Source organism: Pelodiscus sinensis, chromosome 28 (assembly GCF_052426305.1).
Source record: "Pelodiscus sinensis isolate ZL-2025 chromosome 28, ASM5242630v1, whole genome shotgun sequence".
Lineage (NCBI taxonomy): Eukaryota > Metazoa > Chordata > Testudines > Trionychidae > Pelodiscus > Pelodiscus sinensis.
In genome coordinates, this window is record NC_143079.1 from 2,871,402 (window position 1) to 2,899,118 (window position 27,717).

The 27,717-nt window shown below is 50.0% G+C and overlaps 1 protein-coding gene across 1 annotated transcript; it reads right to left on the reverse strand.

The window, feature by feature from the left end:
* Nucleotides 1–1,552: 1,552 nt before the first annotated feature.
* ERLIN2 (ER lipid raft associated 2) lies at nucleotides 1,553–22,763 on the reverse strand. Its single transcript, XM_075910972.2, has 12 exons — nucleotides 22,667–22,763; nucleotides 20,722–20,843; nucleotides 19,394–19,475; nucleotides 18,399–18,445; nucleotides 17,259–17,320; nucleotides 15,644–15,769; nucleotides 12,980–13,053; nucleotides 12,646–12,704; nucleotides 11,289–11,380; nucleotides 9,549–9,638; nucleotides 6,730–6,809; nucleotides 1,553–4,713 (listed from the first exon to the last, which is right to left on the reverse strand). The coding sequence occupies exons 1-12, from the start codon at nucleotides 22,721–22,723 to the stop codon at nucleotides 4,531–4,533; spliced, it is 1,074 nt and encodes a 357-aa protein (XP_075767087.1). The 5' UTR covers nucleotides 22,724–22,763; the 3' UTR covers nucleotides 1,553–4,530.
* Between the last annotated feature and the right edge of the window lie 4,954 nt (nucleotides 22,764–27,717).

Here is a 27,717-nt window from a genome sequence, read left to right on the forward strand (position 1 = left end):
AGCCCGTGTTACAGAGGGGAAATCGAGTTAATGTTATTTCTTAGTTAAAACATCAGGGACCGGATGGCTTGGGTATTGAGAATGGGATACAGCCCTTTCCGCAGCACCCAGCCAAGTCCAGCAGATGCCATCAGAAGCTTTTGTGTGATGGCTACGCCACAAAAAGCTTCTTTTGGCCCATGCTACGCACAGCAGGTCAGCACAGTGCCTAGAGGCTGAGCCCCCTCCCCTGGTTAGGACTGACTGCCCTAGGGCGCAGCCTGTTGTACTGCAAAAAGTTATTAAATGCTCATTTAGTTCACTACGTCTCCACGGCTTTCCAGGCCCAAATTACTGGTTGACGTATCAGATCTGAGCAACAGACTGGAAGCATCTCAATGCAAGGGTGGGGGCGGGGGATATTCACAGCACGGTCACACATTCTGGTTGGAATTTGCTAAGGGAGCCTACAAGAATTCCCATCTAGGAACTCAGTACTCCATTGCCTGAGATACCAGCGGCAACCCCAGTTTTTATCACCACACATGTAAGGGGGAGAGCTGCCATGTGGCACCCTGTCTTCTGCATTCCCTTCTTCCCATACTCAGAACTAGGACAGCGCGTACACAGCTGCTCTAAACACACCATGCTCAGGGCCGGCTTTAGGAAGTGCGGGGCCCAATTCGAACATTTCCACAGGGCCCTAGCAGCCAGGATTTTTTGAGGAAAAAAAACAAACCCCACCACACACAGCACACACACACAAGTGTCACAACCCCTTTAAATCCCCAGCTACAGGGCAGAGTCCCCCCTTCACACCAAACCCCGGGGACGACTCCCCCTCCCGAGGCGCAGAGAAACTCCTGCACTCGACTCACTCCTCCTGCGGCGCAGGGGAGCCGCCGCGCTCCTCTTCCGGGGCCGACACCCCTTCCCGCAGCGCACCCGGCACGCCAGCACACTTCTGGCTTTCAGGCGCGGGACCCTCTTAGGCACGGGGCCTGATTCAGGGGAATCGGGCGAGTCGGCCTAACGCCGGTCCTGACCACGCTGCCCTCTGTCAGGTGAAAGGTAAAAAAAAAAACCCTCACGGGAATCAACAGTCTGATTGCCCTCAACCTCTTCCACACCCCAGAAATCTGTCACTGGCCTCCAATGATTAGATTCCGAGTCAATTCACTCTACACAACGGTAAAGGCAGCTTGCTCACGGCGTAACCGTTTCTGCCCTGCACACAGCAGCCTGACCTGTCACAGTGGAGCTGAGGGACCAGGTCTCCTCCTCCTCCATGTACACACACACGCGAATTCAAGCTTAAAGGGAGGTTTAGGTTGGACACGAGGAAAAACTTCCTGCCTGTCAGGGTGATGAAACACTGGAATAAATTGCCCAGGGAGGTTTTGGAATGTCCATCTCTGGAGATATTGAAGAGCAGGTTAGACAGACACCTGTCAGGGATGATCTAAACGGTGCTTGGTCCTGCCATGAGGGCAGGGGACTGGACTTGATGACCTCTCGAGGTCCCTGCCAGTTGGAGTGTTCTGTGATTCATGCTTGAAAAAAATATTAAAACTATGAGTGAAAAAATGTTTTATTTGGTCATTATAACAAATAGCAAAATAAAAAAGGCTTTTTAATTCCAAACCATCACTCCCCACACTTGCACAGGTCAGAACTTACTCTGCCCAATGCAGTTATTTTCATGCCTCAATCAGGGATCCCCAAACATCACCATTCCCATACCCCGTATATTCCCTTCATCGAACAAGTGGATTTAAACATTCAAATGCTTATTGCAAATTTGCATGCAGGAAAGGAAAAAAAAAGAAGTCCCAGCTGACATCTCATCCCAATACTCACAAGGAAGAGTTGGAATAAAGAGCTAAATATAGTAGTACATTTACTCTGGAAGGCAAAAAAAGGTTAAATGTGTTAAAGAATGGAGAACTTGTGTCAGATGCCAACACTTGATTCTGTCCGGTAGAGAAAGTCATGGTCTCAGCTTTGCTCTAACTACATGATGAGAGCCCTCCCCCTCTAATTAGGATAAGACACCACTTGATCATGACCCAAACTGCTGTAACAAAGGGGCACTTCCACCCTGCAGCTGGCAGCAAGCTACCCGGCTCAGGAAGACAAACTCATGTTAGCTCAGCTAAAAACAACAGTGTGGATGTGGACACAGAACCTCACGCTAGTCCCCCGAGCTCAGACCCAAAGGACTGGGTGGGTCTGAGACCCGGAGCTGCTGTCTCATCTACACTGTCCCCACTGCTATTTTTTGTGCACTAGCTGGAGCCAAGCTAGCATGGGTCTACCCAGCTGGGCTGGGAGGCCTTGCTGCTGTTGCAGAAGAGATGCACCTGAAGTTCTTAACCAAGCAGAATATTAGTTGCAAAACTGTTTCAAATTAACTTTTTACTAACACTGGCTACTCCTTTTTCTGTATTTTTCATTCTTTTATAGAGAAATTTTACGGTAAAAAACAATCTAAGACCTATTTATTCCACACTAGGGTTACATGAAAGTCGTATAAAAACATTCAATACACTGGCTCATTTTGGTTTTGCTAGTAAAAAACATTTGATTAAAAATGGCGCATTTGTTATGAGATGCAAATCTTCACTAGGCGTGAAAGACCAATGAGACCTCTCAGTCTAAAACCTCAACCCCGCCCCCCAAAAAAGAAAAGTTCTCCTCTTCCCATGCTCTTCCTGTTCTCTGTGTATAATCCTGCTTGCAAACGCTAGTAAGGTGAGAGCTGGGGTAGTGATCAAATACTTCTATGCAGTGTTGTCTGATGTAGTACATAGGCCTGGAATCTGAATTAAAGGTATAAACTTCAGGTTTTCCAGTAAGTAAAAAAATACATATAGGAAGAGATGACGACTTTTCTTATACCACAAATAGATTGATCAGTTTTCTCCTGCAGTAACTGATGGCAGCTTTCATTGTACATGTTCAAGTACAGGCAAAACAGTCGCCATTCAAGCTGTGAAAATATTAAAGAAAAGTCACGTGAAAAATATTCCAGGCAGCAGAGTTTCGATCTGACTGGGGCGGTCTCGTTACAAAAAGCCCGGCCAGGTTTAGTGCACAGCAGTTTAGCTAATACTAATGGTAGACATGGCAGGCTACGGAACAACAGAGCATACATGAAATAAGCCAGTCCCTGTTTGCACCCGGACTGTGGCTGCCATCCTTCAGTGTGTAGGTTGCAAAATAAAACAGTGATTAATACACAGGCTTTCCTGCCAACTGGGAGGAGATGGCCTGCAGGGAATAGATGTTCTCTTCTGCCCTGAATTATGCGAAGCCCTTTATTTCCCCCAGCTGACTTTGCATAGAATACATCATACAAATGTAGGGACCCTTCACAGCTGCATATCTGAAGACTTAAAAACAAATCAGATTGCACCTTAATGGATCACATGTATTACAGCATCATTCTGAGGGGGAAAAAGAGAAATTATTGTTTCTGAAATATCTAAAGACAACGGGACACCTGTCTCTCCCTGTGACTATACAATACTGCTTTGTTTGCCCCTGCTAAACACGAATCAAATTGTCTACACTAGGTCTAAACTTAGCCATTCACTCCAACTTCTCTGCACAGTCTCTCCCTGAAAACTCATGGCAGCCACTGAACCATGCTGGGTTAATTCTGATGTAGCTCCCAACCCTACAAACACTTACGCAGGTGCTAAGTCAATGAGATGGCTCAGGAGCTCAGTTCCTCGCCTGCCAAGGTGTTTGCAGGTGGGGGTCTGAGTGATTCGTCGTCGTTGTAAGCTACTTCTCCTGAAAGTCAACTGGGTGCTGGTGAAAGACAGCGGATGTTGGCCTCCTTGGAGATTTGTGTCCCATCTAGCTAGAGAACAAGATTGTGCTACTGGTCCTGGTAGCACCATTGCTACAGATGACTTTCCAGAAAGAGAATTACAGAATTTAGACCCATCTTATCCCTCTTCCAAACATGAATAATGCAAAAAAACACTGAGCACAGGACATGGGGAAATGAACACGCTCTGCCACCACATCTGTGCTGCCTTGCTTACGTTGGGATATGTAGTGTACAGAAATCCTAGCACCTCAGAAACGTACAGGGAATCTCTAACAAACGGAACTCTAGCTTCTGGGCATTGCTTCCCCATTTCCAATGGCTACAGACTCTCAGGCAGATGCAAACTTCCCTTTAATCAACCTGACCACAGAGCGAGTCACCCTGCTGGCTATTTGCAAGTTTCTCCCCTGCTCCAGAATAACTAGGCTCACAAAAGGGAGGAGGCACGATACAGTGCAAAGCTGAATCTGGCTGTTGAGAAGTAACCAAAACATAACCTGTCGATATCATATCAAAGTGTGTGTCAAAATATTTCTAGACAGAAGGCCGAGAGGGTTAAGTTGGGTTCACCTGCTCCAGCACAGTAAAGTGAACACATCAAAAGGACGAACCAACTTCTCAGAAGGACAAACCAACTTCTCAGTTTGTTTCATTTGCTACAAAATAAATAGAAGTTTTGCAAGGTCGCTCGGTGTTACACAAGGCTTTTACAGATCCTCCACGGCAGCAGCCCAATTCTCTTCTCTTGCCTCTTCCGCCAGTCCCTCTGCAGACTTGCTCCCTGTGTGCTCCATGAACATGTTGGGAATATCTTTGCCAAAATAGATTTTGCTGTTTGATGCAATAGCTTTGTATTTCATCAGCTGCAAGTACTCGGGGGTCAGTTTCAGCTGCATGAAGAGAAAAGGGAACATCAGCAGCTGCCCAGACTTACTGACTAAGGAGCTGTCGTGATGTCCCGGAAGGGTGCCTTTTTTCCATAGCACGAGTGTACCTGGCAGACTCCCTAAGGCAGGGGTCTCCAACTCAATTTACCTTGGGGCAAGTTACTGTCCTCAAATCCTCCCCGGGGGCCAGAGGGCACCCCTCTGGCAGTGGCTCTGGGGGATGGGTCCTAGAATCACAGAGCTGGAAGAGACCTCAGGAGTCATCAAGTCCAGCCCCCTGCCCAAGGCAGGAACAACCCCAACTAAATCCACCCGGCCAGGGCATTGTCAAGCCGAGACTTAAACACCTCTAGGGATGGAGACTCCACCCCCTCCCTAGGGAACCCAGCCCAGTGTTTCACCACCTGCCTAGGGAAATAGTTTTTCCTAATCTCCAACCTAGACCTCCCCCACTGCAACTTGAGACCATCGCTCCTCGTTCTGCATCCGTCCTCTGCATTTTCCCCCTTCTCCCGCATCTCCCAGCCCCACCTGCTGACCTGGGCGACCCCCCCCCATTTAAAATCCACTGGGGGCTCCTGCCGCCGTCACCAGCAATGTAGCGGGGGCTACAGTGGCTTCCTGCTGCCGGCATGTCCCTGTGTCTTGGGGAGGTGCAGAGCCGTCCCGGCCATAGGTGTAAGCTGTGACACTCAACTCATTTTGGAACTGTCTAGACATCAGTATTGCCAACGCTCCTGATTTTATCACAAGCCTCCTGATGACTGGGCCCTCCCCCGCTCCTCCTCCCCGGGAATGCCCCAGCCACGTCCTTGTGCTGGGATCCCCCTCCCCTGCCTGTTACTAACAATGAAACCCTGGGCCCGGCCCTGCCCTGCTGGCTGCAGAAGCGTCAGCTCAGGCGACTCCCTGGTCAGCGCCGTTCGCATCACAGCGGAGGAGGCCAGCATGGCTCCCCGGACCGAGAAGCCCGCTCTGTGGCCGGGACTCTGGGAGCATGGGTGCTGCTGGGAGCCATGGGAATAGGGGAGTCCCCGCGTGCCACCCACTTTTCACTCCCTGGCTGGCAGCTGCGCGGGCCTGGTTAAATAACTTTTCCCAAATATTTCGCGGGCCGGACTGGGGAAGTTCTCAGGGCACGGACGGCTCCCGAGCCGGGCGTTGGAGACCCTAAGTCATGAACTCTCATCTTGTTCCTATTTAAAGAAACAGCAACAAACCTGATGTTTGCTTCTGGGAACCACTGGCCGCGATCCCTCTAACTCTACACCCGAGGGTTTTGTCCATATGATTCCCCCCCACACACACACACTTGCTACTCCCCAGCAGGTTCCTGGCTCTGTTAGCTTGATTAATTCCATGATTCTGATCTGGCTTGTAATCACATCATCTTGTAACAAGCATCCTCTAGCGCAGGGGTGGGGAATTGCAGGCCTGGGGGGGGGGGCGGGGAGCGCGGATGCGGTCCCTGGCTTGCCTGGATCTGGCCCCTGAGGCTCAGGGATCCCCCCTGCATTGGGAAGCCCACGCAAGCCCTCCAGCCCCCCACCCACAGAGCTGGAGCACGCAGAATCTGCTAGCCTGGGCCCCCTTAGGCTCCGGTGTGCGAGGGGCATGTGGGGAGTGGTGTTCTCTTTTTCAGCTAGGGGCTTCTCACTTGCGTGTGGCCCCCGACCCAAACGAGGTTCCCCGCCCCCGCTCTAGCCGCCGCTCCCTTGTGCGGTACGTTTGCCAGCGGCACGGCGCGGGAGGTAAAGGATTCTGGGGGCAGCAGAGAGAGAGCATCGCGCTGAAGTGCGGCCCCTCCAGCCCTCTCCAGAGGGGCGCTTGGTCTCAGCAGCATTTTACGGCGCTGCCTCCCTGGAGCACAAGCCAGCACGTTTGGGCTTCCTCTGGAGAGATTCACATGGACAGAAAAGGACAAACTATACGAGCTCTCTGGCACAAGGACCATCTCCTGGTGTGTGTCCAGCACCGAGCACAATCGGATCTGGCCCACGACAATGTGCAAACAAATACCTTGTTCGCCTCGGCTATCTTCATGGCAGTGTAGCATTCGGCGTCAGCTTTTGCCTTCTCCCTAGCAAGGAATGCACCGTCTGTAAGGAAACCCGGGGCAGTCATTAGACACAGGGTGTGCATTAGCTGTCACGTGTCTCGCACACCGTGTTTGGACCGATCTTTCTATTTACAGTAGCACCCACGCTAGGGGTGTTCGAAATGGTGATTACTGTAACCAGGTAGCTGCTAAAAATGTTAGCGGTTACACGCTGGCTCTCCGGGAGCAGGGCCAGCAGCCAGCACACTCCCAGGGAGCCAGCTGCAGTCGCATGCTGCAGACTCTCATACAGAGTCAGCCGCGCAGGGCGATAGTTGGCTCCCTGGGAATCAACACTCACTGGGGGGCCGGCTCCCAGCATGCACCAGCTGTTGCCCTGTGCTGCTGTCTTTGATACAGAGGCAGCAGCGCAGGATGGCAGCCAGCTCCCTGGGGGCCAGACTGGGAACCAGTGTGTAATCACTCGGGTAAGCGATACATCCCTAATCCACACACTGGCAAGGTATCACCACTTCTGAGCGATGGGCGGCGCACCTGGGCCCTGGGGGAAGAAATGGGGCTAGAAGCTACAGTCTCTCCCCACACCTGAGAGGTAATGGGATGCTCATGCACCAACGTGTCCCTGCAAGAGAGGAACATGGTTAATCTCTTCCCCCGCCTCCAAAATCAGCCACCTCTTGGGGAAAAGCAACGCAGCTGTCGCACTGCAGAACAGCACGCAGCAATCCCACACGTCATGTCTGGATAGGACATCAGGAACACCCCCATCCAATGGAAACTACGGGGGATGTAATTACCCTAACTGGAATTTGGCCAGGACCCTGGGGTTTGCGCCCCCAATTCTTGTGTAAACTCAGGCCCTTGGATGGTCTCACAGATGCAGCGTTTCCCAGGATTTCAAGAGCTGGGCAAACAAAGGGTTTGGTTCTGCAAGAGGCTGAGTGCTCAAGTCTTAGAGAAGCACCTCGGAATCCAGCAGGGATACAAGAGGAAACATTTTATGAAGGTCACGTAAAGAAAACCACTTCCCCATTGCCTGTTGGATTCTTCCTTTCCCCAGACTTTTGGTGGGCAACCATCTTTAATGGACACTCCCTCCTCTTATGTGAGCAGAGCCACGCTTCTCTGTACGGCTCACTATGGCCCCTGGATGCTGCTTCAGGGCACCCGACTCAGGTAGCAAGCTCAGTCCCAGCTTGTCAGAGTTCGCTGGGCTCCTGTTCCAACTGCTGCAAGGCAAGCAGCTGGAGAAGCCATTCCTTTCTCTCTGCCCATGGGGAGAACGGCTCCGTTTCAACGCACCCCCAGCAGCTGGAAGGCTGCGAATCGAGGCTTCGCTCCATTTGGCCAACTAATGAGAACAGCTTGGCCGGCTCAGAAAGAGCAGCAGGAAAGGCTGAGGCAGGGCAGAAATTCCCTGCTTGCAGGGCTCCCGGGCCTCTGCCTGGTACGGAGCGGGCGTGACGGCCTGGCATCTGGTGACATGTGTTCACAAGAAATAAAAACTCTTGTAGGTCTGCTGGGACCTTCTTAATGAGAAGCTGCTGATCTGTAAAACTCTAATTGGCTTCTCCACGGGCTGCTGCGAAGCTTGACAAGGCCTATAACGAGCATAATTGGAAATGGGGCCGTGCAGCTCGGAGCCAGGGGTGGAACCCCTTTCTTGCCCTGGAATGTGCCTGCCGCAAGGCCCTGCATGGTGGGGAAGCCCGCTCGGTTCAGAGCCTGATGCCAGCCCAGCAGCACCTCGGAGAAGAGGAAAATGAGCAGGGAGATGCCACGTGCAAGAAAATGCTTCCACTCCTGCCCCTACCCAACACTGGTTCCTAAAAGCAGCCAGCAAGGCAGCCGTCCGTGGGGCAGACAGAAGACAGGGCTTGTTTACCGTGGCTAACGCTTCAAAGACAAACACTCATTTGTTTAGCCTAGAGACGCCCACGGCTCCTCTCTAAGACACGCGCCACCTTGATCTGTGGATCTTGAGGGGTACCAGGCACCTCTCTGCTTAGCTCAGAGCTGGACAAACTGGTGAGATGGGGGTGGCCACTTTTTTCCCCCCTTTAGACTAGATCAAAAGAAAAAAATCTAGAAACATGTTTATGAAAAATGCTTGGCAGGTGTCCGCGTTGTAGACAGCTTCTGAAGAACCGGGGCGGACGCCCACTTCCGTGGAACGGCATGGGTGTCACGCGTCCCGAACGGCGCGGCGCCCCACCCCAGCAGAGTTCTAGGCTAGTCCCTCTGCTGCGAGAGGCTCCGCCCGGTTCTCTCACACGGCAGCGGGGGAACAGTTCTGTGGGGAGGGTGGGGGACAATCACACGACACTGCATCACGTGCTGCTTTACCAAGCATCTTAATGTTTGTTCGGGGCTCTCCCACTGTGGTACACGGGCCAGAGCAAACGCGTCCTCCGCTCCAATAGACTCCAGGGGGCTCCAGTGTGAACCGAGGGGCGATGGGTGGAAATGAAGAGAAGAATCTGAGCAAACTAGCAGGCAAATATGTTTTGAACCTGACAGTGCCTTTTGAGGGTAATTCCAGCAACCCCACACAGGGGTCAGTATGAAAGGCCTTGATACTTTCATAGGGGGCATGTTGTGGTTAGCCTTTGGCCAAGTCAGATGCTCGTTCTGTGCCTCAGTTTACCCATAAGATCCCCACAGGGATCCCCACTTTACAGCTGCACCGCAAGGAGTAATCAAAATATCTGTAATGTGCTTCGAAATCTTCCAATAAGCAGCACAAAGGACTTTGCTTTTCGGAAAGGCTGTGGCTCACCTTCTATCTCGGAGATTTTCTTCTCGGTTTCCTTTTCCATCACCTTCTGTCCATATGTTATTTCGGCCACTTGGGCAATTTTTTCTGCCTCTGCATTGGTAAAGGAAACATCTTGATGCCCAAAGAATTATGACCCAAGCTACTTTCCCACAGGAGACCTCTCAGCCACACCCCCCTTCTACTCCTCTGGCAAAGCCAAGCCCAAGAGGGTCGATTTACACTGCAACAGGAGGTACATCCACAATAGGCGGAGACACATGAGCCAGTTTTGATCTAGCTACCTTGGGTACCAAGAGCCTGAAGCCCACAGGGAGGCAGCATATGTAGTTGGGCGGCTAGTCCATGCTGCATTCTACACATAAGAACATAAGAACGGCCGTACTGGGTGAGACCAAAGGTCCATCTAGCCCAGTAGCCTGTCTGCCGACAGTGGCCAGCACCAGGTGCCCCAGAGGGGGTGGACCGAAGACAATGATCAAGCGATTTGTCTCGTGCCATCCATCTCCAGCCTCTCACAAACAGACGCCAGGGACACCATTTCTATCCCCTGGCTAATAGCCTTTTATGGACCTAACCTCCAGGAAATTATCTAGCTTCTCTTTAAACTCTGTTATAGTTCTAGCCTTCACAGCCTCCTCTGGCAAGGAGTTCCACAGGTTGACTATGCGCTGTGTGAAGAAGAACTTTCTTTTATTAGTTTTAAACCTGCTCCCCATTAATTTCATTTGGTGTCCTCTAGTCCTTCTATTATGGGAACTAATAAATAACTTTTCTTTATTCACCCTCTCCACACCACTCCTGATTTTATAGACCTCTATCATATCCCCCCTCAGTCTCCTCTTTTCTAAACTGAAAAGTCCCAGTCTCTTTAGCCTCACTTCATATGGGATGCGTTCCAAACCCCTCATCATTTTAGTTGCCCTGCGGTGGGCCCGGTGGAGTGTAGGCAGGGGCTGCTCCAGCCTGGCCACAAGCAAGGAGCGGGGGCCACTCCAGCCCACCTGGGCTAAAGCAGACTCCCCGGATAAAGCACTGACCTTCATGTTTTTCCGGTAAACCAATGTCATGGGCTCTTACTTCCCTAACTGATATCCAAGCTTGATTAAAGCTACTTTGGGTGCGATGACACATGCTGCAAGCAGACCTCCCGTTGCAGTGTGGCTACACCCCCAGGCTCCACACCCACCTAGGCACTGTCAGCCCCTGGAGGTTCAGACACACATCAGGGGATGTTTGCAGGCAAAGCGAGCACAGGAAAGCCACCTGCCAGGTCCAGAGCTGCACGGGGGCTTTGGGGACCAACCCGAGAGAGAACACTGTTGAACGGAGCTGTTCAAAGAGCTCACAGCAGCCGCCCAGATTAGGGGGAACTCATTTTAAAACAGACCCAGGAACACGTGGCTGCAACATCCAGAATTTTCCAGTAGAGAAATTCACAGCGAGCCCCTTGTTTGCACATCCAGTGGGGCAATTAGGCTTGCTATGGCCAGAACGTGGCTAGACACATGTTAGCGCTTCCCTGCCCCTTCCCACGTCACGCACCATTAACCTAGTTTGCAGTCACTTTCTTTAAAATCTCTTAGCGCCACCACCAGGCTACGCCGCCGCTCTCACCAGCCCCAGCTGGAGCACAGCTGCTGCATGTACTTCCAGAGAGGTGTTTGGGCAGCACACCCCCGCTCTCCCCGTGCCCGGAAAGTTTCTCAAGCAACCCCAGGTAGGGGCGACGCGAATACAGACCAATAAGGGCTTTCTTCCGCTCCGTCTCCGCTTCCTTCTCCACCACCTTCTGCTTCTGAGCCGCGATCAGAAGCTTCGTCTTCTCGCTCTCCCTAGTGAGCCAGAATGAGCCAGATGCAGAACTTCAGCTCCTGAGCTGGACGGGAGCCCCCGCCTCCCCTGCCATGCTTGGCTCACTGCTACCCACAGCCACGAACCTGGGTGGGATTCACTGTCTGCAGCCCGTTGTCAGTGGACAGAACGCACACGCTGCCTTGCTAATGTCATCGACGCCCCCACGCCATTTTTCTAACCTAACCAATAAACCTAACCTATTTGTCTGATCGGCTGCCCTTTGCTGGGTGAACCAGACCTGCCCCAGCCTGCATGTCGCCCTCCAGTGGGGGCAGTTTGTGGAGAACATAAGCACTAATGACCTGTGCATATTAACACTCTTTGTGCAGGTATCAAACCATTCAAATAGGAACATGAAGCCGGAAGTGAAGCTGTGTAAAAAACCGCAGTGTGCAACACAGCCATAGCTGCAAGTTCTCCCTGGGAAATCGCTTTCCCATCTGTAAGTACCTACCTATGGGATGTGGGGGGGTGGGATCAAATGCTACTTTTTTTATTTAGAAAAACTGCTCCCCGTGCTGTGTGTGTCTAGTCCCTTTCTTCACTGGCCTCCTGCATTTGAAGAACAGCTCAGGGGGCAGAAGTCAGGCCTGAAGAACATGCCGCTCTCCAAAGGACACCACACTGGGCTGCGTGTGTAGTGACAGAGGGGATTTTAGAAATATGGAATCTCCATGCTGGGAACCCATCACACAGCTGGACTTCTGGGACTAGGGACACAGCCTTGGGAGAGGATATGGGGAGAAAGGAAGCCCATTCCTGGTTACACGGTGTTTGGCGGCAGAGTGCCCAGAGAACCAGTGTGTTTCTGAGCGGTCAGCACAAGACAGGCAGTTGGCTTAGAATACATTGACACAACAGGATCACGCTGCCAAGTATTGTTAAAACAAGTTATTTCAAAGCTTTGTGAGGTCTTCAGCCTGTTGTATCAACCATTTCTTCATCGCCATTCAAACAGCAGGACTACGGGGAAGATTTACCCACTGAAGGCCTAGAGCCAAGGTCAATTGGCCCCCAAATGAACAATTTGTGCCACGCAAATGCACACGCAAAATACAGAAAAACCTTCACGATGGCAGAGGCCTGTGTGTACGATGCCCATCCCCCCTCTCCCCCCGTGGCCACGAAGCAGTACGAGGCTAGAAGAGCGTGTCTGGCAGACAGCAGGCAGATCAGAACACACTACGCAAACACATTCGACAGGATGACCAAGTTGCTGTGGTAACACGAAGGTGGCACTTACATGAGTTCGTAATTCCTCCGAATTGTTTCTGGAATGTTTGGCTTCGTCACTCGGACTGCCTGGAAAGACAGCGAATTGGAGGAAGGTAAAACAAACAGCCGCTACACCACGAGCAACCAAAACACTGGCAACAAAGGTGGGGGACGTCAAATTGAGCCAAAGGATAATTAGGTGCCCGGAGGAACGCAACACGGAGTCTTGCTTAGAGAGTGATTTTCCAGAAATGGCGTGCCTCTCTCCATCCCGGCCCACCCAATAGCTAAGCATTCGTGTATCAGGCATGACCGTTCTCCTCACAACCAGCGCCTTACACAGCCCCCGGGGACCGGATTACCTGTATAATGAGTCCCGGAGCCATCGTGGTCAGGTCCTGCTGCAAAGCCAGTTTAAGGTTTTCATCAATCTGATCTGATATCAGAAAAGTGAGACACGGTTAAAGGACCCAAAGGAATTTGGCTCTCGGATCCCCTGAGGAGTTATTCAGGACAGGCTTGGAGCGAGCACTCTTGGAAATGAAAGGCAAGTTGAGGTTAGACACAGAGGCACCACCCCAGAGGGGAAATCAAGAGACACCTGGATGGTGTGTTTTGTTTAACAAACCCACAAACCTGAGCCAGGTCCTGAAGCCTTTCGATCAATCGGGAATGATTTGAAACAGCAGGCTGAGCACAAGCAGACAGGATGGAATCACGTAAACAAGACGCAAGCCCGGACAAACTTGGTGGTGAAACCAAAACACCGCAATTGAGGTCGGGTGGAGGGGACAAGTAGCGGGTATCTGGCATGACTATGAACTTGCACCAAAGATTTCTACTAAAGGGGATTCACAAACGCCTACAACCTTCCCCAATCCAGTCACAGATCTTTGAGATGGATGGACCCCAGAGGTACTCTCAGAATCCACATTCTTGGGAATAACTGGACAATTTCTCAGGCAACTGGCAGCATCTCAAGGGATAAATAGGACTGGATGCTTATCAACTCTGCCTGCCACTCAGATGCACAGGGCTCATCTGATTGCCAAAACAGGGGAAGGGATATTACCCCCAGGACATCGTGGAACTTCCACTGTTCTGAGCCAGATGTTATGAGGTCAGGTAGGTGTATGCGCTTTGGCAAGTTTCCTGCCATCGGGGGATCTGGATCTCTCTCATCTACTGTTTCTGGGTTTGTAAGCGTCTCTCTGTTCGAGGAACTCAGGGTGCCCCAAGCCTCCAGCAAGTACTCAAGGAAACACCCACAAGCACTAGAGGGATGCCGGTGTGTGGGAACTATTCTAATCAACATCCCCCAACAGCATTGGTCCAAATGGGTCCTGGAGCAGTCCCAACAATGTAAAGCCGAGCCGAGCCAGGCCCTGATCTCCCCAGGGCTGCATGTGTGCCAGCAAGAGATGGAACATGGAAAAGGGAGAAAGGTGAAAGGTCATCTCTGTTAGTTTAATAGGCTGGATACATTTTCCTCAGCAAGTCCAATTGGCTCCAAGGATAAGAATTAAATTCAAAGTCGCTGGGGAATTTCAAAAAGAAATAAAGAATTGAAAGCCCTACTTCAATGAAAACTCCACAGAAGGTTGTGTGTTCCACTGGGGCCTGCTGAGAAATGCAGCAGGAAAATAAAAAGTTAACAGCCCTGAAAGTGATCCAGGCTCACCATGCTTTGTCCCAGTTCGGGTGCCTGGAATTCACATTCAAACAACACATCGGCCAGGAGTTTAGGAAACAGCTGCTCTCAGTTTCCTGCACCTGCCTCCAGATGTGGAGGCAGGGAATCATGACATAGGTTTGTGTGCAATTGGCTGGCACCCCATTTCTAACTCCTCAGCCAAAAAGCATCCTGCTCAGACAGACACAATCATGGAGTTGTGCATAGAAATTGGTACGGACTCTTCCTGCCATGCAAATTAGCTTACTTCAGTCTCTTTTTAGCTTCTGTCATCAGTACCTGCTGCTGACATCTATGGGTGAAGAATTAATACGCTTTCTGATCATTCCCCTTCTGTTTCTCTACAGAACCCAAAGCTATGTTCTGTAGCAGTGCCCTCGTCAAAAGAGGGCCATCGGAGTCTCTTGAAAAGTGCAGTGCAGACGCAGCAGTTAACTATGAGTGACCATCACACATTCCCATAGGAGGAATAGCTCATGCTCATGGAGTCATAAGAACAAAAATGCAGAGTGTCTGTGCAATGTCCCACCATGAGATTATGCCTCTGGTGGCACCCTGCTGCCCTCTCTGGCCCGACAGGCTCACCGTTTCAAAAGAAAAATTAACCTGAAAAAACCCCAAAGAATTCAGAAAGGGTAAAGGTCAGTTAAGAAATGTTGTTAGGCCTTCTGCTTACACTCTCCTGTAAACTGGTTCTCTTAGTCCCTGTACAGTCTAGTTTTAAGATGTCTACAAGAGAGGATGATTTGTCCCTTCCCGAGAGATCCCCGTGTTCCCACACACCCACATGGCAGGCCTAAGCGGCATAGTAATAGCTGCTTTAGCAGAACAGACAGACAAGCTCACCTTGCAGCATTTTACTTGCCTGGAATGTGTAACATTTCTTGGCAGGTAACTAAGCTCTTGTTTGTGGTGGCAAAGGGCAGGTAAAGGCTTTGTGCCTGGGCCGGTAAATTTCTCATGACAGTTTTGCAAGGGTTAGCTCAACAGACACATCCAACCAATGAAGCTTCCACACCTTCCCTTGGACCATCAGCTGTTCTGTTTGTGGCCAGGGCTGGTTCAACTTAATTACAGTTACACAGTCCTTATACTCCTGGCTCCAGAGGCATGTGTATTTATAATTCAGGAAATTGAATCGATCCTTGTCACAACCAGAACGGCAACTGGCATGATCTCAGGAGAGTTCCATCAGCTATGGAGAGGGGCCTCGGAGGCTCTGAACATGCACGAATGGACTCTATGCGGTGGCAGCAGAAAACTTTGTGGAAGCAGCAGGAGATGTTGATAGGTTGGGGGGAATGTGACCCCAAGCGTGGAGGGGATGACTCACCAAACAGCTCAATGTAGACCTCCTGAAGCGTGTGAACACTGCAGAACTGGTTCAGCTCATGGTGAATCTTGTTGAAGATGAGAGCTTTGTCATAGTCCGCTGTGTAGTTCTTCACTATGTCATACACTGGCAGGAAGGAGAGAGGTTTGCATTAGGAGAGCGGGGCAGCGGTGGTCTCCAATTGGGTCCCCCTCTGGGGATACATGCAATGGGAACGGGACACATCGGCACTAGTTACTGGGGCGTCTTGCTGCCAACGCCGGGAACCTCAACTCTAGCAAGTGAACAAAATGGAAAGAAGATCCCTGCACTGCAGAAATGCACTTTGCTCATTTATTTTGACAGGGAAGCTTTAATTATTGATGCTAATACTTGATAACGTATTAACCAACGTGCTGTCACATCCCTTGTAAACATAATGAAGTCTTAGTAACACCAAACCTTTCCACGGCATCTGCTATTAAATCTTTGCTGAGAGGCGGTGAGACGCGGATGAGGTCTGGACAATATGAGATGTGGATTAATGAGTTTAGTCATGTACCAAGCAATTTGTGAGGCTCTCCGAGCAGGAGGAAGCTCCCAAGGCCCAAACACCACATTCAGATTTGCTTTTAACCAGTGGGATCTAAACCAGCCTGGTTCTGTCCCACTCTAATTTTTTTTGTGGTTCCACCAGGGTATTCACAAACAGATCAGTTTGCCGTGAGGTTTTCAGCCCGTGTATCCCCTCATGCCACTCTTTTCCAATGTGTTAGCTGGCTGCTGCACTCCACCCCAGAGGTGGCTGCATCCCAGCAGGACCTAGGGATGTAAAATCCCATTTAACTGTTTAGTGGTTAACCAATTAAATGGGGGTGGGCTGGAGCAGCCCTCCCACTGCAGGTAGGAGCTGCTCCAGCCCGGCCAGAGCAGACCCTGACTGCAGGGTGCTCTGACCCGCCACAGTCAGAGGCTGCTCAGGATGACTGGAGCAGTGCCTGTCCCCGGCAGGCAGGGAGCTGTTTCAGCCCCTATCAGTTAACCAGCCACATCCCTAGTGCGACTCCAAGTACATCTGTTTGTGACGTATTTTGGGGAAACAGGATCAAGTCACTTAATCTGTATCTCAAGTGTCAACCCTCTGATCGTGCGCTGCATCCCTTTCTCCCACCCTTTGTCTGTTTAGAGTGTAAGCTCTTCATGACAGCACCTAGAAAAAATACTGCCACTCATAAGGGTTACTATAAGATAAATAATAAGCAGCTGATCGGTATTATTGATATTGCAGTGACAGGCTCTAGAAAAACGAGTATATCAGTGGCAGTAGCAAGAGCATGAAAATGAGACTAAAACAGAGAAATACACATAAAATAGTAAAACTGGTTTAGTGTCAAACTTAATTTTAAATTGTAACTGGTAAAGCCCAAGGAGCAGAGGGCTTCTGGGGACAGTGCCAATTTCTATGGCTCTTCCTTCCTCCAAAATCAATCACTGCATAGGCACATCTGATTGCTCTATCCCGCACTGCGTTAGCAGGAACATATGGAGCGATCCGAAGGCAAAAGCCGCGCTAATGCTCAGATGTGACAGTCCTTCCTATTGCAGCCTCACAGACGCATTGGCAGAGATAACTCACCAGCTCCTTGGATCAGGAAATTCACCACCTCGATCCTGTCAAAATAAATCATCACGCCCCCACTGTTTAAGGAAGAGAAAAAGAAAAAGGAGGGTGTATATTCCAGGGTAACACTGAGAACCAAATAAAGCTGTTCGCTAACACAGCCAGGGTCTAGGGCGGGCGTGGGATGTATGCAGCACTGGCTCTTCTGGAACAAGCCGCTGCTTATGCATAATAATTCCGCACGTAATGGAGACACGGATGGGAGGCAGGGAACAGAGCTTCCAGCCACACCACCCTGCGCCTGACCCCATCCTTAAAAGCCAAGTCTTACTGCACAGTTTGCTAGAGGCTGATGTGCTCTCCGATCATGCAACTGCCATACAGAGGGAATCAGGAGGGACCAGGCACAGAGAGAACTCCCTCTAGTGGAACGAAAGGGGCACTTCAACGCCTCCAATGGTGTGCAAATCCAAACAGAAGGTCTCAGGGGAATCCCAACACCAATGGCTCAAGTTTACTCCGGATTTAGCAGTAAGCTAGGGATAATGGGCTCTAGTTTGGCAGGAATAGGTGTAGTGGTTTCAGTGTGGGGGGGGGGGGGGGAGAGGAGGGAGGTTTCTCTCTGGATTCCTTAATCCTTTCCTTAGCTATTTGACTTTCTTGTGACCTCACACAAGTCCCTTATCCTCTCTGTGCCTCTATTTCTCCACTGGCAAAAAGAGGATAAAACCTACTTCCCAGAGAACATGTGAAGTTCCGTATTTGAGTTCCATGGACAGATAGTGCTGTGGAAAGGGTTATACATGCAATGGGCTCTGAAACGCAGGCTCTCCCCACTTGAAATTGAAGGTCAAGAATCAGGCCACAGAGATTGAGTTCCCCTGTGAGGCAGAGCGCTACTGTTTGCATACTAAGAACAAACTAACACGCACCAAAGAGGCTGTTAAAACAAGGCAATGTCAGAGCATGTTGCAACTTCCTGAAAACATAGGATCCAGTTCAGGGCAGAGCAGGAAGGCATCTGACCAGCCTACTAAAGGAACAAAGGGCAAAGTACATTCAAATACGGCAAGCTCTGACTCAGCATGGGGGAGAAAGCAACAAGAAAAAAACAACAGCTTGATTGCTGTGCTAGAGGGTGGTCTGACATCTCACCTGGTACCGCAAGGAACATTTTTCACCTCGTCTGTCTGCAGCGTAGTCTGGAGAGAGAGAGAACAAAGGTTCAGTTAAAAGCCAGCCTGCTTACAGTACCAGAGCTCTGTAGTTCCTTGGGTTTTCAGCAGCTTTTCTGCCAGGTTACAGAGTAATGTCTCTTGGGTTCCTCGTTATATCACCCTTTGTCCTGGAATAGCCTGGGAAACTGAACAAGCCAGAACAAAATCTGCTTCTATTGATTCTGCCACCATTTCCTGTCCAGCACCTACCAGCTCTAGGGATAACCCTGAAAGCGACTTGCTGCTCGACAGAAAGAGTGCATCACTGCACCACTCTGAGTGTTTGCGCCAGTGTTCTAAGTTGCAAGCTTATAGGACAGGTTCCAAGGCCAACTTCAGAATATTTATTCGCTGCTTGAAAGAAAAACGGAGGAAGAGAAAGAGATGGGGAAAAGAAAGGTGTACCATCCCAAGGAAATAAAATGGGGAAAAGCCCAGAAAGCACAGAGCAGGCCTGGGCAATTCCAGTGAAGTAAACCCTGCAATAGTCTGTTGTGCCTAAGAGGGAAGAGGAGGAAGAAATATAAAAAGGGAGCAGGTAATGCAAAGACCATTTACAGTGCAGGATCCCTATGTCCTCTTCTGCTCTGGGGAAAAATGGCCCCATGCAGAGGTACAGCACAAGCTTTATGAAATTCTGTTTAAAGCCCTGTGGGTTAAGTGGTGCATAAGCCTTGCACCGGCCCCCTGCACACGGGCCATTTTCACCTTTTGTGCAGGTAGAGTCAGACCAACGCCGACTGACTTCAGCAAACATTGAATCAGGCTCATACTGAGCATAAGGGCATTTCCTCCTCCTGCCTAGATTTTCCACTGAAGCATAATCAACATCACAGACTGTTGCCCTGGAACAGATTGTGATGTCCCAATGCAACACTTTCTGAGCGGCTTGGTGGGAAAACACTAATTTAAACAGATAAATGCAAAAAATACCTGCACTGATTTGTAGGAGGTTATGAAAGGGAGCATAAGGTGGAAGCCAGGTCCACTTGTGGAAGTCAGCAATGCCCCACCTCTGCAGGAGAAGAAACAAAGAGAAGAACGGCACACGGTTTATTCACAAGTATCTGGTCCGAGAAGGAAGGCATGGAAGGCATTACAGGTTAGATCCACTGAAAAGGTAAATAAACTGACACCTTGTCACTTCCAAACATTTAGATATCTGCACTTGTCAGCTGTGCTTGGACACTATTCTCCTTCAAGTTCACCCTATTGTCAATAAGCAAGGAAAAGCTGTTCTCTGTGGTTGTGAGGGCTGGTTTTGCTTTGTCACAAGCCACGTTTAATTGCCAGTTAGGGTGTGAAAAGTCACCCGCTAACTAAGAGTCAGACACACAGCATTAGGATTATGGATTTGAAAACCTTTTCAAATTCATGATCAAAACATGGAAAAAAACACCTTCAGAATGAATGATCTCTAAAGACATAAATAACCCCAAAGCAGATGGAGACAAACTAAATATACCCTAAGATTAATACTTGAAAATCAGTGCCATTAGATTTGGACCTTCCACCTCCAAGCCATTGGTTCAAATCCAGTAACCAAAAGCTGTTACAATGCAACAGCTGTTCATTAGTTTATGTGGAACGAGTTAGTGGAAGGGTCTCCCATCACTAAAACATGCTATTACATTTGTCATTAGTCAGCCCCTCGGTTGGCAGGTTCATCAGAGCTGCTAAGGGTTGAATGAGTCATGGAGACCGAATTGCTCTCACACACAAAGGACGTCCCTTTAGCTCAGGGCATACTTTTTAGAAGGGAAGCAAGCAATGCCAATGCTGTATGTTATCAGAGGATGAACAGAGGACTTAAATCCTTGTGGCTGCCAGCTCCGCACTTTTCATCTACATCTCTCACTCTCCAGTCACCTGCCAGACATCCCAAACCAGAACCCAAGCTTCTGTTTCTCTCCTAACATAGCTAACATCACAAGCCCCTGACACAGAGCAGAGAGCTGCGATCCTTATTCCCATATTAGGGTTTTGGGGCATCATCAACTCTTCTGGGGATAACACAGAAGCTTGAATTCAGACTTTACATCCAGGTGAAGGAGGATGGGTCACAAGTTTTTTCATATTAATGCGGAATCACTGATCATTTCTAAGACTGCCGGTGTGCCTTCTGCCAATTTGGGATCGCAAACTTTGTCTTTCCCAACTCCACCACACTCTGACAGTAAATTGGCCTCTGACGGGGGAAGCCACTGGATAATGGTTTCAAAATATTGTGACCCAAACAATATTCCAGATGCATGCCTTACCTATAATAAACGCCAATATGTCCTTCTTCAATTTTGTGAATTGCAGAGAAGAGAGCTGCAGCCAGAAAACTAAGAGACAGGGCCGCTATCGCACCTAGTTGGGCCATTCCTGAGTGCACGGCCTGGGCAAAGGGAACATAGAGCACATGAGATCAGAGACTGAGAAATATTTAACCAAATGCACGTTGCCTAATACTAACACTAGATTTAATAATAACTATGCTTCCAGCTGAGGGTGCTTCACAGAAATTAAGTCCCACAGGTATTCCCAGGGGGTCAGTTTTACTCCCATTTTATAAATAAGGAAACTGAGGAAGTGAACTGGCATGCCCGTTGTCATGGAGTGAATCTATAGTAGAGTTGGGAACTGAACTCAGAAGTTCCGTCTGCTGCTCTAGCCACCCCTCGGCAACATCTCAGACATCTCTCTCCTGTTGTGCTTTGATTAAAGTATCAGTTTTAAGACACCCTCCCCCCGCCACCACCGCATCCGGGTATAGTTAAAGGAAAGCCTAGTGCAACTTCCACTTCACGTTATTATCTTACCCATTACAAAGATAGCTTCCCCAATTATCACCTCTAATATCATTAGCTCACAGACATTTACCTCCCCCCATCCCCTTTCTGTTCTGAAATTTGATTTGTCCTTTTCGTATGTGTTCATTTTTGAACACTGTATCCTTTGGTATATATGGTTGTGACAATTTTCTTCCACTATTTGATCTGAGGAAGTGGGTCTGGCCCACGAAAGCTCATCATCTAATAAACCATCTTGTTAGTCTTTAAAGTGCTACATAGTCCTGTATTTTGTTTCAGCTACACCAGACTAACACGGCTACATTTCTTTCACGTTATTAGCATTCTCCAGGCTCAAGCTCCACGGAGTTTAAAGCTGCTCTGCTATCCTGGCAACATGTACAGGTGCACTAGAGGACTCTTGGCAAACAGTGTGTTTGATGTGGACACATTAACTCCAGGTGCTATATACCCCCTCAACGGGACAAAAGGCCTCTTGCAATCCTGATTAAATGACACAGGCTGCCAAATGAAACATTGTAACTGTCATTGTAACTGTGAGCTGCACCCACAGAATAGTAATTGAATATTATTTGAAAACAAATTGTTATTTACTATTTGCAAATGTCAGAGCATGCATGGGACTACATAGGATCTTATGGTCTAGTTTGGATATTCAGGTTGCGGTGGGGGAGGTCTAGGTTGGATATTGGGAAAAGCTATTTCTCTAGGCGGGTGGGGAAGCTCTGGGCTGGGTTCCCCAGGGAGGGGGCGGAATCTCCATCCCTGGAGGTTTTTAAATCCCATCTTGATAAAGCCCTGGCTGGGATCAATTAGTTGGGATTAGTCCTGCTTTGGGCAGGGGCTTGGACACAATGACCTCCTGAGTTTTCTGTCCGCCCTGGGATTCTATTCTAGGACTCTACTAAGCATCGGAAATCGGCCCCAGGAGCCCAGGCAGGGCGTTGGGCTAATAAACCCTGATCTGGGCCAGCGTGGCAGCCAGCAGGCCTGTTCGCACCCGAGCGCCTGCCTCCAAAAAGCGCCGGTGTCTTTGCTCTGGGGGGAAAGGGACCGACCCGACACCCAGCTCGGGCCCCCCAAGGACCCCCGCAGCCAATGCGGGGGGGGGGTCCTCGCCTCCTCCCCCCCCCACGCGGGGCGGCTCCACCCGCGCAGCCCACGACGCGAGGGAGGGGCCCTTGTCCCCACGTGTCCCCCCCCCGCCCCTAAGGGACCCCCAGAGAGCCACGGGGGGGGCGAGCCCCAGGGAGTCCCAGCCCTGGCGTGCGGCTCGCGGGGGGGGGGGGAGCCCGTGGGGGGAGGGGCCCCAGGAAGGGGGTTCGGTGGAGGGGAGGGGCTTTGAAGACGGGGGGTTCCGTGGGGGGGGAAGGGCCGGGGAGCCAGGAGCGAGGCTGCCCGCACTCACCGCCGGCGGCAACGACTTCCGGGTGCGTCGCCGCCGCGGTGACGGGGATCCCGTCATCACTGCGCGCCGCCGCCCCGCCCCCCGGCCCTGGAGCCTGCAGTTCCCGCGGCGACACCGCCAGGGGGAGCTAGAGACTCACGCCAAGGGCCCGCGCCTGATCGCCCCCTGCAGCCCCACACGCCTGGCTCCAGCTCCGGCTCCCGCACCGACCCACCTGCAGCCCCACACGCCTGGCTCCTGCACCGACCCGCCTGCAGCCCCACGCGCCTGGCTCCAGCTCCAGCTCCCGCACCGACCCGCCTGCAGCCCCACACGCCTGGCTCCAGCTCCAGCTCCCGCACCGACCCGCCTGCAGCCCCACGCGCCTGGCTCCTGCGCCCACCCGCCTGCAGCCCCGGGCGCCTGGCTCCCGCACCGACCCACCTGCAGCCCCACATGCCTGGCTCCCGCACCGACCCGCCTGCAGCCCCACACGCCTGGCTCCTGCGCCCACCCGCCTGCAGTCCCGGGCGTCTGGTCAATTTCCTGGCTCCCTCAACAATTCACTGTGTACTCCCGGACTCCTGGGTCCGATGCTCACTTGCTATGTGGCCATCAGTTTGCCACGCTCCTATGCCTCTTTCCAAAACAGGCTCATCCCTATGGCCCGTGAGTCTTGGGTTCTGTTCCCAGGTCTGTTACCATAGGGCCCATAGATCTGTGTATGATTTATAGTCCCAGCTCTGCCACACTGACCACATGGACGGGTGCTAATCATTTTGTTTTGAGTTGAAGTCATTTTCTTTCCAGAGGTTCCTAAGTCTCCATTGAAATGGGAGGACAGTCGGTCCATCAATGGCTCTTAGCAGAGATGGCCAGAGATGCAGCCCTGTGCCCAGGGTGACCCTAACCTCTGACTGCCAGAAGCCAGGTTTGGAAGACAGATCTGGACCACTCTAGAATTGCCCTTTTCTGTACAATCCCCTGAAGCTCTGGCACCGGCCAATGTTGGAGACAGGATATGGGGCAGGATAAACCATGATCTGACCCCTCATGGCAGCTCTTACATGCTTTCGAAAATTTTACCCGCAGCCTTTTTGCGCCTCAGTTTCTGCATCTGTAAAATGGGGGCTGCAGTGAAAGTCCATATAGTAAGATGAGGGTCTGAAACATACGCTACTGTATCACAGGCCTGAAACATAAGGCCTGAGGCCTAGGAGCAATAGTGAAGACTTTGCTCAAATAAAGCAACGTCGACCCATTGTAAAGGGCATGCCTGTGTTAGCCTAACTATAGACCTTTTGATCCGGAGAAGCTAGGACCGAATCTCACCTACAATCAACCTGGTCTGCCGCCTTCGATCCTTATCTGATTCTGTGGTCTTTGGGGGCTCTCTCGGAGTCTGCTGTGTTGACTAATTGTGCAGGGTCAACACAGTTAGCGGGTAGCAAACGCATGAACGCACACAGCTGAACGGTTGTCAACACTGAAGAAGCAGGAGACCTGTCAGGCTGCCCCCGGTGATGCCTGACTGCTACAGTCAGTGAATTAACATTTGTAAGAGTGTTGGGTGAAACCTCTGCCTGAAGCCAGCTGGGGTACAGTCGAACTCAGCGAACTGGCTGCATGCACAAATCCGTGCTGGGAAAGTCAGTGCATGCAGTACTGCTGAGTGAGTACATGCAAAGCCAGCTAGCAGTCCACGTGAATGCAAGGTGATGGAAATTGAGAGACCAGGTGGGCGAGAATCCTTTACTGACCCAGCTTCTGTGGGTGAAAGAGACAAACTTTCAAGCTCTTCTTGGGATGATCAAAAGCTTGTCTCTTTCACCAGCAGATAGTCCAATAAAAGCTTTTACCCCACAACCTAGCTACAGCCACACTGCAAACATCTCTTGAAATACAAGTTTCAGTTTTTTGAAAGGAATGCAAAAAAAAAAAAGGAAAGTGTGCAAAAAAAAAAAAAAAAAAAAAAAGAGTGTCTTTAGCATCCTGTGGACTGTAGCAATTGCTCCACATTGGGAACTGACCTGCTGCCAGAGCCCATGGCTGTGATCTCCTTGCGGGGGCTAAGGAAAGCCAGGTGCTTCAGGCTACGTCTAGACTGGAGGCTTCTTTTGGAAGAAGCTTTTCTGGAAGAGATCTTCCCTAAAAACTTCTTCTGAAAGAGCATGTCTACACAGCAAAAGCGCAATGGAAAAGTGATCTGCTTTCTTGAAAGAGAGCGTCCACTCTGAATGGACCCTATCTTGCATTTCAGCTGTGATTACTGTGGACAGAGTGCTTTTTCCTGGAGGCCTCTTCTTTCAAAAAACACTCTCTTCCGCGTCCACGCACGCCTTTTTCTGAAAAAGCTCCCCAGAAAAAGACTTCTTCCTCATAGAGGTTTACTGCTATCAGAAAAACCTCTCTGTTCTTTCGACTTTCTGTCGAAAGAACGCAATAGCAGTGTGGACGTAAGTCGTTTTTCTGGAAAAATAGCCTTTTTTCCGGAAAAAATGGCAGTGTAGACATACCCAAAGAGTGAGTTAGTTGGTTAATTGGTAGTTAATTAGTTAAAGCTGGCTGCCTTGTTGGTGCTATGGTGGGTGTTGTGCAGCTTGGAGACGCTGTCTTTGGGATGTTTGTTGTTCAGTTTCCGGGTGGATGAAAGTGACTCAGATCTATTCATAGTGCTGAGAAGTGGCCTTGGACAGGTCTTTGGCTAAGGTAGGCTCAAAATTTCAGGCAGGAGCAGACTGAAGGAACCTTTGCCCCACAATAGGGCTAGGAGCAATGGGTGGGGAGGGGAATAGATAGCTGTTCGGGGGACTGGCTTCGTCCCACAGCGAGGCTGCGATGGATACATTCTATTCCACCTGCCTTCCTTGTCCCTCTGCATGGGAAAGATTTCAGCTGAGTTTCTTTAGAAATCAAAACCTCCTGAATTCCACCTGACTGACACTAATCCAATGTCAATCTCAAGCTGTGAAGTGGCTGCTAGACCATGTCACAAATTCTTTGCCTCTCTTTTTCCTTGTCTGACAAATCTGGAGGCGATTTAAAAAATCTGTTCCCTATTCCGCTGCAGGTTTGGCCAGACTGAGTAGTAATAATAAGAAAAGTGACAGACCATGCAAAAATATATTAAATCTTCAGCGTCCGTAATTGTTGAAGGGGACTTAAGAAATATAGAAAAGACATATAAAATGTCAATAAAGGAGAATAATTTGATCTTTACACTTGATAGATCTCCCAGGGTGTATATAACAAACCTGTCAGAAGAATTCGGCACCAGTTAGAAATAAGGAGTGAAATATCTGCAATATTTGTCAATTCAAATTTTACAGCTCTTAAATAAGCGCAAAAGGGCACCTGGGATGAAATATGCCCTGTATTAGATTTTATAAATGTTTGCCCAGATTTAAGCTCTTGATAAAATGTATTAAATTTTTAAAGGTTTTAATGGATCTAGTATGTGTTTCATAAATCAAGAACTGCTGCCCAACTGCCTCTTGGTTTAATAAGAGTAAACTAGGAAATTGCTCTGAGCTGAAACAAAATACATATAATATTTAGAAGTAATAGCCTTTTAAAGGCAGGGTGTTTTTTGGCTCACCAACGGGGTTGTGCTTCATAATGCTCAAGCTATATTGTTATTCTAAATGGGAAACCATCTGTGGCCACGTGTTTAACCGTATCAAGATGTGAACTAGCACAAAGGTAAATATTACTTGTAATAATCCTGGGGGGAAAAGCTAAGAAATCATTATTTTCATACCTGGGGCCAGGAACATGTCTGTGCCGCCCCTCTCTCTGGTTTTTAACAGTAGACACTTATATATACATATATAAAACAAATGGTTTACTATATCCATTTCTTTCCAGCCTTAAAACCATTTTTTCCTGCCGTTCTCCCATCTTCTCTGGCCTGGTGAAAGGGAGCCCACGTACAAATATGTTGCAGGTTTTAGTGCACAGTTAATTGAGACATGTTTGAAAGTCTTTGAAATGTTCTTGTTAAGCCATTGTCTCCAGCCAGTCTGCAGGGCGAAGGCCAGGAAAGTCTCTCCCCTTTTAATAAAGGTGCAATATTTTATTTCATTACCTTCCTTCTGGCTCTTTACGAGCCCTGGCTACAAAAAGCATGAAAGGGAAGGACTGATAATGGATTGGAACAGGTGGACAAACACCGCGTTAAAAGTGAGCTGGCTCTTTGTCTATTGTCTTCGAGGAAACCAAACATTCTTTGCTCTTTGTGTACAAAAGCTTGTGGTGTTGTTAAGCTCTGCAGGAGACAAATCTGTGGCCCCCATAAAGTGCTGTGTAAAAGTCTGTCTAACCTCATTAACTGTCACAAGGAACAATACTGAGCTGGCAATAAAGGCAATTTCGGGCTTGTTGGTCATTAATCACGGCTTGACAGTTGTGAATAGAGGTGGAAAAACTACGTCCCCGTGGCTCCTAGTCTGGAGTTTAAGGTTACCTCAGAGTGTGCCACATTACTGGGGGCTGTGGGGCGGCGAGTGAATAACAACAGCAGAGTCGCAGGCCAGGAATCTCGCCCTGCCGAGTAGGCCCATAACGAGGCCTGTTGGTTACCAGGCAGCTGCCACGTGTGCACTGGTAGGACTGGCTCCAGGCCCCTCATCCCACGGAATACACTCCCCCTTTGCGCGGAAGGGCCACAGCCAGTGGGCGTTCTAGGGGGCCCAGCAGCCCTGGGGGCAAGCGGGACCTAGAGGACCCCCTGTAGCCGCTTGGAGAACAACATCAGACCAGTCAGACCAAAGGTCCATCTAGCCCAGTGTCCTGTCTTCTGACGGTGGCCAATGCCAGGTGCCCCAGAGGGAATGAACAGAACAGGGGATCATCCAGTGACAGAGGCCAGGGACACCATCCCGACCCGTCCTAATAGCTATTGATGGACCTAACCTCCATGAATTTGTCTGGTTCTTTTTTGAGCCCTGTTAAAGTCCTGGCCTTCACCACATCCTCTGGCAAGGAGTTCCACAGGTTAACTGTGCACTGCATGAAGAAATGCTTCCTTTGGTTTGTTTGAAACCTGCTGCCTTTTCATTTCATTTCGGGGA

What these genes read in the sequence shown, in the direction of transcription:
- ERLIN2 (XM_075910972.2), bottom strand. Translation starts at nt 22,723, where the DNA reads ATGACGGGATCCCCGTCACCGCGGCGGCGACGCACCCGGAAGTCGTTG. An exon ending in CGGAGGAATTACGAACTCAT is followed by an intron (nt 11,381 to 12,645) that starts GTAAGTGCCACC and finishes CTGGCTCACTAG; the next exon opens with GGAGAGCGAGAAGACGAAGC. An exon ending in AGATAGCCGAGGCGAACAAG is followed by an intron (nt 4,714 to 6,729) that starts GTATTTGTTTGC and finishes CTCTTCATGCAG; the next exon opens with CTGAAACTGACCCCCGAGTA.